Raw genomic sequence first — 12377 nt, forward strand, 5'->3', positions numbered from 1 at the left:
AAAGACGTACCAACTCTCTGACTTCTTCAAGCTGTTTGTCGACATTTAGAACCAGCTGTGTCTTCTCCTCTGAAAGGGGGAAAAAAGAGAAGAGAAAACGGCAACATATTGATCAGCCGACGGAGGAACAGCGCTTCATGACAACAACCTCACTCCCCCGCAACGGGGGAAGAAAGCAAGAAAAGAGACTGGTAGAAAACAACACACGAGGACACATTTGAAGATATATTTACACATTCTCTCCACACGACGAGCCAACATTTGATGTCTCTTAGTTATTGGCGTCTATGAGGCCTTTGTTGGGTTCTGCTGAGGAGCAGCGAGACACCTCTTGCCAACTCAAAGGGATGGGAGGTGTCAGCTTTGCTCACTTGCCAGAAGGATGAGTCCCACTCAGAGTGACTAACGCGTTGTTCCACACCTCACCCCAGGACTGCTCTTCCACATTACCCATTGAAACTCATTAGGACTCGCCGCTTCCACAGGCTCATGAGAAGCTCTGGCATATCCAACAGTTATTTAAAGCAGCAGATTTACACTTTCAGTACATGGAGGCAAATCCTCTTTGGTCTGAACTTAGCTCTTTGTTATGAAAGTGAAATATGGGGGGGGGGGGTTGTTATCAAGTTATTATCATCAGCATAGGTTCATCCACGGCATTAAAGTTGCTAATATAAATACATCCGCATTTACTCAAAAATGTGTATTACATTTGGAAAAAATACTTTTAAAAAGTCATCATTCAATCAACAAATCACCAAAAAAAAAAAGCAGGTACTGCTTAGAAAAATATAAGGCAAACGCCAAACGCAGTCCAACAAAACCTAAAGAGGATGCAGGAATCAGGATGTCTTCCATAATCCCATAATAATCCACTTGGTCAACATGGCTGCAATTAATTTCTTCCAGTGATATTAAAAAAAGGTCACTTCTAAATAAACATTTATAGAGACTGATGTCAAACATACAGAGCCAGGACCAAAAAATGTGAACTGGCCTGAAGACGGGGTAAATAGACAACAGCTAGTCATTTTATCGCGAGTAAAGAAATGGCATTAGCGTCAAAGTTAATGCTGCAGCTGATGAGAAAGGAAACGCCTCCTGACATCATTATAAAAGGGAGACCCTGGGAAAGAAACTATTTCAGAGTGTTCCGTGAAATAAAGCCTAAAATGAAGTCATTTGTTGCAATTATGAATATAAGAAAAATTTAATTAAAACAAAAGTAGCACTGCGTTTTGAACTTGGACGCATATTTACCAAAGGCCTGATGTAGAATGAGAGAGAGAGATTTGGAGTTGCTGATATTCATTATAGTTCCTCGTCAAGCTGACTGAAGGTCAAATTGGACGAGGAGGACCCTGAACTAAAATGAGTTTGACATCCCGGATTTGAGACACACTTTCAACACATCTCAAACGGTATAAATCATGAATCGCAGACGCAATTCTTCTTCACCCCGATATATGGATATATAATAGCACTCTAAATAATGTAAAAACAAAGTCAACAAAACTTCAACCTCAACAGAAAATCACACGGCTATCGAGCTGTGGAATTGCAATATTGTAAAAAAAAACAACAACCCCTAAACCAAGATCTTTATTTCTCAGACACCACAGGCCAGCATTACCTTTTGCCAGTCCTCAAATTCATTTTTAAAACCTGTGTCCAACCTCACAACCTACACAGTAAACAGCCAGAGGCAATTCAGTGAAAGCTGAGATATTGCTTTCTTACTGTAACTCTGGAGGGCTTTGCAATATGTATGGATATTTACCAAGAAACTGCTAGAAGATGAAATGAGGAAACGTGTACACAGAAGTAAAGAAAATAGAAGTTTGAGGGGTTGTTTTTTTTCTTTTTTTATATATATATATATCTTGTATATAGTATAAGACAAGGAGTAACTAAATTTTGATCGTATCAGTTTTTTTTATATTCCATGAACTTTGTTTGAGGAAAGGGGTTGTATTAAACACAGTAATTAAATTATACTTGAACACATTACTTTAATGGAAGAAAACCTATATTCTAAAGGTCCGTGTTATTTATGAGCATCCCTTTATCTGAGCTTTCCAGTGGTTGGATGCTACAGAGGATTTTAAAGGACGCCACCGATGACATAGAGACGAGAAGAAGAAGAAGAGGAAGCTGTACTGTCATGTCTTCTTTCTTTTCTGTAATAATACAGTATAGCTCTTAAATAACACAGACCTTTAGAATATAGGTTTTCTTCCATTAAAGTAATGTGTTTAGAAGTATAATTTAATAGCACAATACCTGTCTTTTTTCATACTCAGCTTTCTTTTCTATTTATTGCATGTGGAGCAATGCTTAGAGGAATTCCCCTCTGGGATTAATACAGTATTTCTATTTGATTCCATGAAGGTTGCCGTGAAGCTACACTCTCTAATCTTTGAGGGGTGATATGTGGCCACACACTGAAGAGTTTGGGGTGTTTTGAAAAAGCCAAAGTAGCCCTTTTGGAGCCAAGACTTCATTGTATGTTCATCCACCCTTATACTTGGAAATACTGTCAGGGAATTAACTTTTTTTTGGCCGTTGTCTTTTGTTTGAAGATGACCATCAGTGGGATCTTGGGAGCACCTCAACGCAGCCGTCACCCTGTAGTGCGATTTCTCATAACCAGTTGTGATTATTCGCGCACTCTTCCGTCCATGTGGATGTAAAACGTCAAGCGGACGAAACCAAGAAAGCCAGCCAGCAAAGTCATTCATTTTCATTTGCTTGAATATACCCCGTGCAATCACATGTAACCAGTAAAGCTCAGCTTTTTCTCCAGTCCCTCACATGTTGCTTAAACGAAATGGAAAAGCCCATAGTCCTTTTACCTTTTAACATGTACCTTTAAGGCACCTGTTGTAGATAATGAATGCAGTGGATGTTTTGGCAAGAGCACTTTTATAGCAGCAGTGAATTATTGTTAATATAGTGACTTATTTATTTCCTATAATATGATTATTTTCACACCTGAACTATAATTTCACAAGAACTGACAATCTACTAATTTCATTTTTTCCTGTTAAGCTCCAGGGCATTCTTTTAAATTCTTGATCAACATTAGTAGAACATTGTCACTAATGGACTATTTGGATAATGAAAACTGGCAACTCAATTATGATGTGAGGGTCTTTGCATAGAATATATTGTGATTGGTTATAATATACACCAGTATAGCAGGACGGGGCAGGTGTGGCGCATACACGTTATACTAGTGAAATTAACATACTATTTCTCTCTGCATCCTCACCCTCACTCATGTACGCCATGATAAATAAATAAGAATTTAACATGGTTACAAAGTGACTTTAAAACAACGACAACATAAAATCAAATCACATAAATGAAGATAAACGTGCCAGAAATCGAGAATGAAGCCGTACTACGAAAGTGAGTTTTAAGAAGAGATTTAAAAAGACGAAACTGACATCCTCTCTCAATATTCATGACAAGTCGGGATTCTGGCAGCACCTCAAGGAAAATTTGCAGAGAAACTGAAGCAGCTAATAAGGACCTCTCTTGAATTATCCTAAATAGGCCAATTTATATATTTTTTTCTCCTATTCACATTCATTCCTAACCTTATCATTGCAAACCTCCATGGCTCCAGGTTCGTCTCAGGCTGCACCCGACTCAGATCACACAGATCAGTTTGGCATTTATAAGCAGCATAAGAGAATATTAACATATACAAGTGGGGAGAGTACAACAAAGCCATTGACAAACAGTCATACATGTAAATACGGTCTGTCAATCCACTGAAGCCACTTCTTAAAAATGAGCAGGAAAGACCTAAAGTCAATAAGCAAACAAGAAAATAAGAGTTTCAGATGGAAACTAAAATTCAGCTGGAAGCTATCGGTGGCTCCCAAACAGAGCAACAGCGACTTATGCTGATAATGCCGGTCCTGGCTTTGTACATATTCATATGGGTTTACTCTGACACAGTCAACAGATGGCGAGGGGACACGATGTGGAATAGGCTGCCATGAAGCTTGAAAAGATGCCAAATGTACACCAGAAACAGTCGGGCTAGAGTTTGTGAGAAGCAGTGGCCTTTGAAAAACCACCCAGCAAGTGTGAGCCTGGAGACAGAGGTAAATGTTCCAAGTGAGGAACTGGTAACCATTTTTAGCAGTAAAAACAGAGAGAGAGAAAAAAACGACTTATGGACACGGTGAGTTGTATCCAACAACACAACCATGACCAGTTTTTAGTTTCTTTGTATAGTTTGGTAAAGCTGAACTTTTAAAACTCATTGAAAATGCTTTCCCAGACCACTTCCTTCTGTTCAATCATTATTTACGCAATGCTTATTTTGCCTAAGTCAACGTTGATGAGCATTTACAAAGAGAGCAAACACACCAGGATGCACAATGAGTGCTATGTGATCATGTCTGCTTTTAACAACTCAGAAATATGGCAGCGAACATGAAGAAAAGAGCCATTTAGAACATTGACAAAAACATAGTCCAACAGAACACTATATTTAAAAAGTGTGTGTAGCTTTACACTAAAGGATTAATCAAACTATGCACAAGGGCTAAATATTTCCTTTATTTGGTGCCACATTTGCAAAGAACATGCATTGGCGGAACGAGCAGCAGAGCTGAGTATGCGAGTATGTGATATCGAAATAGTCCGGATGTAATGAAGAGAAGCTAAACCAAATGAGAGGAGCACTCAGAACCTGAAACATTTGGCCACAACACACATTCGATGTGTTTTCCAGTGTGTGTTAAATTCGTCATTTTTTCCAGTTTGTTTAGTGTTTAGATCTGGAATACTGTGCTAAGACTTAATGTAAAATGATGTTATTTATCCGTCAGTACCAACAAGAAGGCAACTGATAAGCAAATGTACCCTGCATCAGAGAGAAGAAAAAAAACTAAAATAATCAGCGAGTGTTTACTAAAAATTATCTCCACTGTGACGAAAATAAAATAGTCCTAGAAGTGATGGTGTGGCACCTACAAAGCTCCAATCTTAACATAATCATGTCCGTATGGGTTCATGTAAGGAGATAGAAATATCGCAATCAGACAATAGCAACAGAACATGTGTGCCTACTGCGTCCTCAAATGTTTTTAAATAACCTTTATGGAAGCATCTTCAAAATGTGAGTTCATGTGTGCTGAGAAGAGAACTGACGCTGCAGAAACCAAACAGTGATCACAACAAATATTAAAAATGAATGCCTCAGATTAGGTTACAACATGTTGGTTCGGTTCTTATTATCAAATACGAAATGGACTGAGTGTATGAACACACTATTTTTTTTTTCACTGCACTAAATGTCGTCCATGCATCTTCAACAAAACAACAAATACAGCTGTGAAAAATTCTGAATTCCATTTACTTTCCTCAAGGTTTTCAACAGCGTACTCACTAAAACTAAAATTTTCAGGTACACAAACCGAAGAAAAGATCCTGACCTTGTGTCTAATTCTGTGTCATATTGTCATGAATCAAATCAGGAATGGGCAGCAAATGTTATGCAGTATCTCAAAATATGATAGTATTTACAGAGATGTACCTTTTTGAAACCTCATGACGACTGAGCACTCTGAGGAAAGTTGACGAGTTAATAAATAAATCAGGTCTTCTATAGTTTAACCATGCTGGATGTAGACCAGTTTGTCTCCAGTGGGTTCACACTCAAGCTTCACACCTGTCTATTCCATATGAGATATAAAACCTCCAACTCCATTGTTTATTAATAATGTCACAAACAGATTCTCAGAGACCTTCAGATATATTCCATCATAATCCTTCATGAAAATATCTTTGCCACAAATGCGTTTTGATGGAAATGTCAATAACACCATCAACAGCTGATATTCATGTAATTCATCGACTCCGATTAAAGACACTGGTCTCCTTCTCAAAGTAAATACAGCATCGTTTCTCTTTTCGGCGTGATGGTTAGAAACACTATCCTGACATTGTGTGTATAAATTAGCACTGTTACATGACAGTAAGCAAGAATCACACTACCACACAAGACAAGTATTGAACACATCCAAGGCTAATAAGCACGTCGGAAACATAGATTGTGACGTTGATAGAATGGTTCATTATTGGATTTGACAACCCGGTTACTAAATGTCCCATTAGAAGAGATGACATAAGTAGTGTGCTACTATTAGCTGAGCTAAGTCTGCTAGCAGCTCAGCGAATCCGACTAACATATTCAACTGACTCACCTCCGCTTAGTTTGGGAATTCTACCAATTTTGTTAGTTACATCTGCTGTAATGGTCCCAAAGTCCTGCTCGTAGGATTCAAAGTCTGACGACATCGTGGCGTTCGAGTTTAAAAGAGGATATTTGCTCTCCGGTTGACAGCTAGCTCAGAATAATAACAACAAGCCTCGAACGGAACTTCTTCCTTGAGTCCCAGTAAAAAGTGCACGACGAGAAAACGGGATCATGTTTTTATTTTCCCCCCGACGATGACGGGAGTTCAAAAAACGGATACTAATGAATATTCGGAGTGAATTCTGCACAATGAAAAAAAGTGGAGTAATTTCGGTGGTGACTGGATAATAAATGGTCATATTTGTGTCCACAAGTGGTTTGGGGGGGAGGGGGAGAAGTTTCCTGAGACACCGCGAGGAAGGTTCCTCTTTGAACACTGTAGATTTGAAGAAAAACCCAAGGAAGTGGCGAGGTTGGTAATTTAAAGTGACAGCTTTTCTCGTTCTTCATAAAACCTGCTCATGCACATATGCGAGAGAGTAAGTGTGATGGCTTTACACTGGTGTTTTCTCCGGGCGTTTTGTCGCAGCAGGACGGATCGCTATGTTAGTGTTATTCTTACTGGGCGACCAAGCTAGCTCCCTGACGATATTCCGCTAACTGTTGTGCTAATACTAAACATTTATTTTCAGACGAATGTTTACGACAGTGACCTGGCTTTCTTTTTATTTTAATGAAAGCGTAAATACCTGCATGAAACGAGAGTACAAACGGCCGTTGAAATACATGTGTTGTGTTTTTACCTGTAGTAAATTAGCTAGCTCGGTAAGCTAATGAGTCGCTGAGGAAACTCCGTGTATTAACATCTATTGTTTATCTTTTAAACCCATGTTTACAACCTAGTCTGAGCTTCTTCAATCATTTGGAAATGGGTCAGAGCATAAGTGCAACATGCTCGGGGCTGGATCCCCCCCCCCAAAAAAAAAATATCATCGTTTGTTGCAATGGAAATAAAAGTGGAAGTGTTCAGTTCACGTTGTAGAACAACAGTCAAATGAATGAAAGTGGAAGTCACAACCACAAAGCATCACAATGTATGAAACTACAGGAAACTACAGAAAAGATTCTACCCTCGTGTGAAACAGTCCCAATAAAAACTCAACAAGTAGGACTGATGCGTGCAGTGTTGCTTGCATGCATTAGTCTGAGACGTGTCTAAATGTCAGTGTGAATTATTGCCAGATTTAACAGAAATGTGCTCTCAATTTGACATCGATTCAACTTTGGTTGTGAAGTATCTTTTATGCAGGTTGGATCCGCTAAATGTGCTTCACAGATGATTGACAGACCAACAATAGAACAAGAGAATGACTCATAATAGTAGTAATGTTACTATTAAAGGAGATGCCAATCACATGGGGCCCCAGAAAACAAAATATGCATTCAAAGAAACACATCAAAGATAAGGAATTTGGAGTAAAATGGACACGTTTTTCAAATTTTTAATTACATTTTCACACCAGGGTAAAGCATCCCAGTCTGTGTATTTTCAATCTGCCACCACTTCATCTTGGAAAGTGAGAAATTGTTGTTCTCACATTGCAATTTATTCAAACCAGTTGAAATTTGAGTCCTTCCAATCTGACAACTGACAACATTTCGACTGTTTGATTTTTGAAAAGCCAGACTTGAGGAAGATTTCAATTCACTCAAAAAAAGAGTCTCTTAGCTATTATCATGCCCAATGAATGATCTTTCTATAGGTTTTCAGGCAATACTGAGTTAACTGGGAGCAGCCAAAGATTACAAGCTCAGCACCTCAAGGGGCTAAAGCAGAAAGCAAGTCCTATTTTGTCCTCTGACATTTTGCATTAAGACAGCAGCATTTAAAAGTGGATTGCACTGAAGGAGCAACAACATTAGCATTCATTTATATAGAATCAAACCTCATCAGTGTGAAAACATCCTGAGACTCGTTTTGGTCAGAATTTGAATCTCAGGGCTCTTAAGTTATCTCAACATGTCAGTTGTACCACACAAGTGTGTAATTCCAGTTTGTGGTTAACCTTAACCTCTATCTTTGTCGCACTCTGTCATCCAGATGGGGAGTTTAAGTGTGTCACGTGGATAGTGTGCTTCAGAATTTGGCATGAGAGGATGCTGCTCTTCGTCGGGTCGAGGAACGATCGCGCACAGAAATCCCCGCTGACTCCAGACCAGACTGGCTGCCGGGTACTCAGAAGACGGGAAAAACAAACATGTGCCTCTGCACTGGAGACTTTGTGAGATAGCAGAGGATACAATTAACAAGCTCGCTCGTGACATTTCAGGAACTCGGTCACCAAAATATTATTACCAATCTTGCCAGTAAAACGTTTTTTGTTTTTTGTTTTAAAAAAAAATGAAATTCTTGTCAACCTTTGTGACATTTGAGAACTTCCATGAGGTTCGGAGATTGTGCCACTGGGGTCCAATCATAGCTCTGTCTGTCATTGCTATTTGCTCCACCATGGCCATTCTGGACTCCATCATCTGGTACTGGCCGCTGGACACGACGGGAGGCAGCATTAACTTCTTAATGCTCATCAACTGGACTGTCCTCATCCTCTACAACTACTTCAATGCTATGTTTGTTGGGCCTGGATACATTCCTCTTGGCTGGAAACCAGTAAGGGCATTAAGTGTGGGTGTGAAAACGATGTTTTAAAATGTTGGGATCAAGTCTTCTGAAGATTTCCGAAGACGAGATGAATTCAGGATAAAAAAGCTTCATCAGGCATTTGACTCGTTTGTTAATTCTGAAACAGGAGAATCAACCAGAAACCCAATATCTACAGTTCTGCAGAGTGTGCCAAGGCTTCAAGTCCCCCAGGTCTCACCACTGCCGGAAGTGTAACAGGTAGTCAGACGGCTTTATCAAAACACACAGTTTCATCAGTTTAAAACCCAGTGAATTCTCCCTCCTTGTGCCTTCAGGTGCGTGATGAAGATGGACCACCATTGCCCCTGGATCAACAACTGCTGCGGCCACTCCAACCACGCCTACTTCACCAGCTTCCTGCTGCTGGCTCCGCTGGGCTGCTCGCACGCCGCCATCATCTTCATAATGACCATGTACACGCAGCTGTACGAGAGGGTGCGGGCTCGCCGGCTCGCCGCGCCCCCATGTTGACACGGGGCCTGTTATTTCACCCACGCCTTTTTTTTTCTTCCCCGCCGCCGCAGATCTCGTTTGGCTGGAGTACTGTGAAGATTGACATGAGTGCCGTGCGCCAGTTCCAGCCCCTCATGCCCTTCAGTGTTCCCGCCTTTGCTGCCACTCTCTTTGCCTTAGGCTTGGCGCTCGGCACCACTATAGCAGTCGGGATGCTTTTCGTCATTCAGGTGAGTTTTGCTCACACTTAGCCTGTGGGGGTGGGGGTGGGGGGGGTGACAGTTGATGTGCTCATTTTCAGCCATTCCGGGCAGGAATAACAGAAGATGTGTCGTATAGTAAAGTGCTTTTCTCGGTGCTACAAACACATGATGTTGCCATAATCTAACTGCAATTCAGCATATAGTGCAACCAAAGCATTAAAAAGATGGAACAAGTGTATAAATCACTTGCCAGGGAAAAAAAAAAAATGACTGGTCGCGAGCTGGTGTTTAATATGTTTTTATTATTATGTATCTAAAAGAAAAATATTGGTATGATCGCTGAGTTGCTAATAAAAAAAAAAAATTCCTTCCAGATGAAAGTCATCCTTCGAAATAAGACTTCGATCGAGTCCTGGATCGAGGAAAAGGTCTGACTCTCTTTCATCACGGCTAAAACTTTGTTGTGATGTGATGCTAATTTAATCTTAAGAAACATCATTCTAGGATATAAAAGTGACGCTTCCTTCTCGCAGTTCTAAAAAATAAAGAAGAAGCCTATCATGAACATGTTTTTGATCCTCTGGTATTGTATTCTTACGGCACCAATTCCCTTGTCTTGAACGCCAAGGCCAAAGACAGAATACAGCATTACCAAACGGGGGAGGAGTTCATCTTTCCCTACGACCTCGGCACACGCTGGCGGAATTTCAAGCAAGTCTTCACGTGGTCGGGGACACCCAAGGGTGACGGCCTGGAGTGGCCTGTCCATCCGAAGTGTCACCAGCACACCTTAACTGTACGTTAAGTCCGGTTTGTTTTGTTTATCCTGCTGCTGTTATGAGTATATTTTGTTGTTGTTGTTTTTTTCTCCTCCAATCAGGTTTTTGTTTTTAAAGATTCTGTTGACAAAGGTGATATAGACGACTTATATTGTTCGTCGTTTTGCTTCTTTTCCATCAGATTGAGCAGCTGAAACAGAAAGCTGATAAGCGAGTGAGAAGTGTAAGTACCTGCCAAGTACATCGCTCCATCTTTTGTTCTGTTTTATCCATAATACCTAAGAAAACGTCACTACTCACACACACACACAAAAAAGTCCATGCATGCAAAATAGAGATACCTTTATGATATTTTTCACAAACAGGTTATTTAAAGGTGCAGCGTGAAATCTGAGAATGGGGTAAAGCAGTAGAATAACCAGATGTCTTGCCTCCGTTGACCAGCAGGTCCAGTACCAGGCAGTGGAGGATTACAACGGCGCCTGTTGCCCCCTCAACAAGGGCGTCCAGACCTTTTTCAGAACGCCCTGCACCGAAGAGCCCAGGATCCCACTCAGCAAAGGGGAAACCATCCTGGCAACTCGAGGCACCAAGTATGTTTGTTTTTTTTACGCGGGACCGATCGATGGCGGCAAAAAGAGTGAATTCACTCACCCTGTTCCTGTGTTTCTCCATTCAGATGGTGGATGTATGGAGACAAAGTTTTGACTGAAGAGAAAACGACAGGTAAGATAACAAGCTCTTGATGTTTTGTTTTTAATTCATCTTATTTACAGTGACAAATGTGTAAGCATTGCCTTTTCTTTTTTTTTTTTGCTTTTGGCTTTTTAGCTGGAGAGCGCGTAAGGGGATGGTTTCCAAGGCGATGCGTGGAGAAGTGCCATTACGATGCAGCTGCCAGTGAAAGCACCAGCGATAAGAAAGTGAATTAAAAGGTGTCTGTATGCGGAGCAGGGGAGTTCAACTGGACAGACGTGCGTCTGTGTTCAAAAATATACATTCACTAAAGATGTCACACCTGATGCTGCAGGTTTACAAATTAAGGATTTTTCTACATTGATTTTGATTCCTTGCATCTTTCTGCATCAACCTATTTGTTTTTTTTTTGTTTGTTTGTTTGGACTCATACTGAGCACTTTCCTGTCTGATGTCATGAAAAGGACGACAGAGTTGATGAGAGACTGATCCCGTGTGTTCAGTTCAACTCCTCTGACCAAAATCAAAACGCAACTAAAGTCTTAATGTCCCAAGATTTGCCACCAGGCTTTTAACGTGACTTCATTAAGAATTTTTACTTGAATGAGTTCTTTATACTTGTGGGGTTTTTTTTGTTTTTTTTTGCTATGTATGCAATGCCTCTACCCAGCTAAATCCCGGGACTTCACCATGCAACTATTTCTACAAGTGTGAAGATAACTCCTAATTTCTTTTATTATTTTTCTAAAAACAAACCGTTGGCTTCAATATGTAAAGTGAAAATTAAAAAAAAAAAAATCTTGCAAGAGCTTTTTTTGACTGTCTTTTACCTACCACAAATGCACTCAATTAATGACTTTCTCAAACGCCAGGTGATAAATCTGCTATGAAAATGAAGGATTCTGAATTTGTTTGAAAAACATCAGCATTGTTGAGAAAATGAGCTCTAGAGACAAGTGATGACACTCAGACTTCAAGGAGAAATGGGTGTTCCGTGTGTTAAAGTTCCCTTTACAAGCAGGAGTCACCATGAACTGAATGTATACTGAATGACGTTTCTGCTTGAGGAGCTGTGATTGCTGCTCTGGCAACAACATGACTTTCAAAGTAGTGAACATTCACATATATACTATCACAGGGCACTAATCATACATATTTTGATTTTGCACATGAAAAATGTCAAATATTTGCTGAACATTTTGAGTAAGTTACTGATCTCTGTTTATGTAGCACCCAAAACAAGCTTTATCTTTTTCGTTTGACTGAAAACTATTCCAGCGCATTTGATGAATTTCTTCTGAGTCTATCTTCATTCTTGATAC

At 40.1% G+C, this 12377-nt stretch overlaps 2 protein-coding genes across 4 annotated transcripts in view; one reads left to right on the top strand and one right to left on the bottom strand.

The window, feature by feature from the left end:
* vti1a (vesicle transport through interaction with t-SNAREs 1A) overlaps positions 1-6388 on the bottom strand; it is a 113254-nt gene extending 106866 nt beyond the window's left edge. The window contains 2 exon segments of the mRNA XM_080516667.1: positions 11-69; positions 6231-6388. Coding sequence (XP_080372793.1) covers positions 11-69; positions 6231-6324 — 153 coding nt within the window. The 5' untranslated portion in view covers positions 6325-6388.
* A 266-nt stretch (positions 6389-6654) lies between these two features.
* zdhhc6 (zDHHC palmitoyltransferase 6) lies at positions 6655-11815 on the top strand. Of its 3 annotated transcripts, none has more exons than XM_080516659.1 (11): positions 6655-6762; positions 8325-8891; positions 9031-9122; positions 9200-9359; positions 9449-9607; positions 9955-10008; positions 10209-10376; positions 10541-10582; positions 10804-10952; positions 11039-11085; positions 11191-11815. In XM_080516659.1, exons 2-11 carry the CDS (start codon positions 8625-8627, stop codon positions 11289-11291), a joined length of 1239 nt encoding a protein of 412 aa, XP_080372785.1. In that variant the 5' UTR covers positions 6655-6762; positions 8325-8624; the 3' UTR covers positions 11292-11815. The 3 variants fall into 3 exon arrangements, with proteins under 3 accessions (XP_080372785.1, XP_080372787.1, XP_080372786.1); XM_080516661.1 differs by having other exon boundaries at positions 10807-10952; XM_080516660.1 differs by having other exon boundaries at positions 6666-6695.
* The last annotated feature ends 562 nt before the right edge of the window (positions 11816-12377 follow it).

This window comes from Blennius ocellaris (genome assembly GCF_963422515.1).
Source record: "Blennius ocellaris genome assembly, chromosome: 21".
In the NCBI taxonomy this organism is placed as follows: domain Eukaryota; kingdom Metazoa; phylum Chordata; class Actinopteri; order Blenniiformes; family Blenniidae; genus Blennius; species Blennius ocellaris.